Source organism: Galendromus occidentalis, unplaced genomic scaffold (assembly GCF_000255335.2).
Source record: "Galendromus occidentalis unplaced genomic scaffold, Mocc_1.1 scf7180000075616, whole genome shotgun sequence".
Classification (NCBI taxonomy): domain Eukaryota; kingdom Metazoa; phylum Arthropoda; class Arachnida; order Mesostigmata; family Phytoseiidae; genus Galendromus; species Galendromus occidentalis.
The window spans coordinates 1-2,275 of NW_003803606.1; the positions used below are offsets into that span (position 1 = coordinate 1).

The 2,275-nt window shown below is 52.8% G+C and overlaps 1 protein-coding gene across 1 annotated transcript; it reads right to left on the minus strand.

Annotated features, from left to right (window-relative positions):
• Positions 1-133: 133 nt before the first annotated feature.
• Positions 134-875, minus strand: LOC108864594 (uncharacterized; the record flags this gene model as incomplete). Its single annotated transcript, XM_018640583.1, has 2 exons — positions 636-875; positions 134-532 (listed from the first exon to the last, which is right to left on the minus strand). Coding segments are annotated over exons 1-2 (639 nt in total), but the record flags the coding sequence as incomplete, so codon positions are not given.
• Between the last annotated feature and the right edge of the window lie 1,400 nt (positions 876-2,275).

The window sequence follows — 2,275 nt, forward strand, 5'->3', positions numbered from 1 at the left end:
CGCGAAGTTCCGGATCGGTTAACGCGTTGATGGCCGATGTATCTGTGTCCCTCTGGATTGACGAAGGGGATCGTGCGATCGAGGTATGACATGTGAGCTCTGAGTTCGCAATCGTTTTTGGTGCCTTGCTCACCAGTGTCATAGCCTGATCTCGTGGAAACGTCTGGATCACTTTCCGAATTGTCTCGTCTTCACTGAGTCTGGAGTCGAGTTTTCTGCACAGCTTGAGGACGGACTCGAGATGTCCGGTAAATGATGTGCCTCTCTCGTAGATTAATCTCTTCAGTTTCTCACGTGCTTCTTCGCTGATTTTTGTTGTATCCACGAAGCGGTCACGGAATTTCGTTTCGAACGTTTCCCACTGGTCGACCTGATCATCTTCATTGTCGAACCAATCGAGGGCTTCTCCAACAAGCCAGAAGGGAGCGTTCGCGAGCATTTGGGTTTTGGTGTGCCCGTTGAAGCTTGCCACGCGTTTGAACTCGCGCAGCCAATCGATAGGGTCTGACCTACCATTGAATTTCGGAGGTTCCTTCTGTGTTTGCACGACTAGCGATTGCATGCGTTGAGAGATTATTGTTGGAGTAGGATCCACCGACGCGCGACGGCGCGAGTTCGGGCGGTGAGCATGATACCTCTTGGTCGACGTTGATTGCTGCCGCCGTCTTCTCTTGGCTTCCTTGCTTGGGTCGCTCGGAGAACGTTACTTCGTTGGTCTCTTCACCAGGATTCGTTGCTTGATCTTGATTCTGATGATTATCGGGATTCACATTCACGAGTTGGACGAGCGTTTCATCAACTTGTTGGCCGGTGGTTCTCTTCGCAGCGCTAGTTGCGCGTGTGCACGGAGGCGAATGTCGTACCGGCGGCGCCATGACTTGCTCGTTTCGCTTATTCACTACACTGCGTTGGGATGTTGATGTAGAGCATGGTTGGGGAACGATCCACAAATCTCCACCAAGATTAGAGAACGCCGCAGATCAATTACACGTGGGCCACAAGAAGTTTCCGTCCCTTTATTCCACACTCGATGCCTTACCGGCAGTACGAGCGTCTCGAACAGAACTGGCTGCGAGAGCCCGACGTTACAAGTTTCTCTGTTCTTCCTCTCTCCGTTCATCTCTCGAAGCGCGCTATTCAAGCGTATCGATTGATTCTCTGGGTCGCTTCCTTGTTCATTAGTACAATAGTTATTCCCACATTGCATTCTCACAATATTATGTATTACTAGCGCTCCCGGTCGCCGCTTCGCGGCGACTCGGTATCGCTAGACTCACTACACATGCGCTGGCTCCGAGTGCGCTGGCTCCGAGTGCGCTAACGCCGAGTGCGCTGGCTCCGAGTGCGCTGGCTCCGGGTGCGCTGGCTCCGGGTGCGCTCGCTTTGATCGCGCGTGCTCTGGGTGCGCCTCCCTGCTCCCCACTTCCCCGTTTCCCCACTTCCCCGTTTCCCCACTTCCCCGTTCCCCCACTTCGCCGCTTCCCTACTTCCCGTCTCCCCGCTTTCCCGTTTCCCCGCTTTCCCGTTTCCCCGCTTTCCCGTTTCCCCGCTTTCCCGCTTTCCCGTTTCCCCGCTTTCCCGTTTCCCCGCTTTCCCGGTTCCCCGCTATCCCAGTTCCCCACTTTCCCGTTTCCCCGCCTCCCCGTGCCCCTGCTTTTATTAGATATGTCCTCCGGAAAATCGATACCCTTCACGGCTACAGCGATTTTCAGCGAGATTCATTAGTAAAAAGCACAGAGGCCATTGATGACGGCAACCCCCGATAGTCTTCTTGGGAGCTCCCGAGAATCCGCCTTCTCATGGCGATCGGTCCAGCCGATAAGAAATCCTGAGAATTCCCGTCTTTCCCTTGATAAAATCTTTGATTCTCGGCAAGAGGACCACTCAAATAATTTTTTTATGGTAGAAGGACTCATCGCATCGGGGAACTGACCCCCCTATAATCACCGCTGGATCCCCCAGAACACGCTCCTAAATTTTTACGACGATCGGTTCAGCTGTTTTCGAGTCTATAGGGGACATACAGACAGATTTATAGATTATGTGAAGGAATCACGAAAATTCTGGAGAACTCTGGAAACTCCCGCCGAACGATTTCCGGTGAGGGACCCGGTACTCAATTTCCAAGGGAAAAAGAGCTCATCCTCATCATACGGGCACGACGACCCCCTCATCGCTTTTCTACAACTCCCGAGAACCCACCCCTGAATTTTCACGGCGATCGGTTCAGGCGTTCGTGAATTTTGCGAATTTCGGATTTTTCAATTTTTCTCCG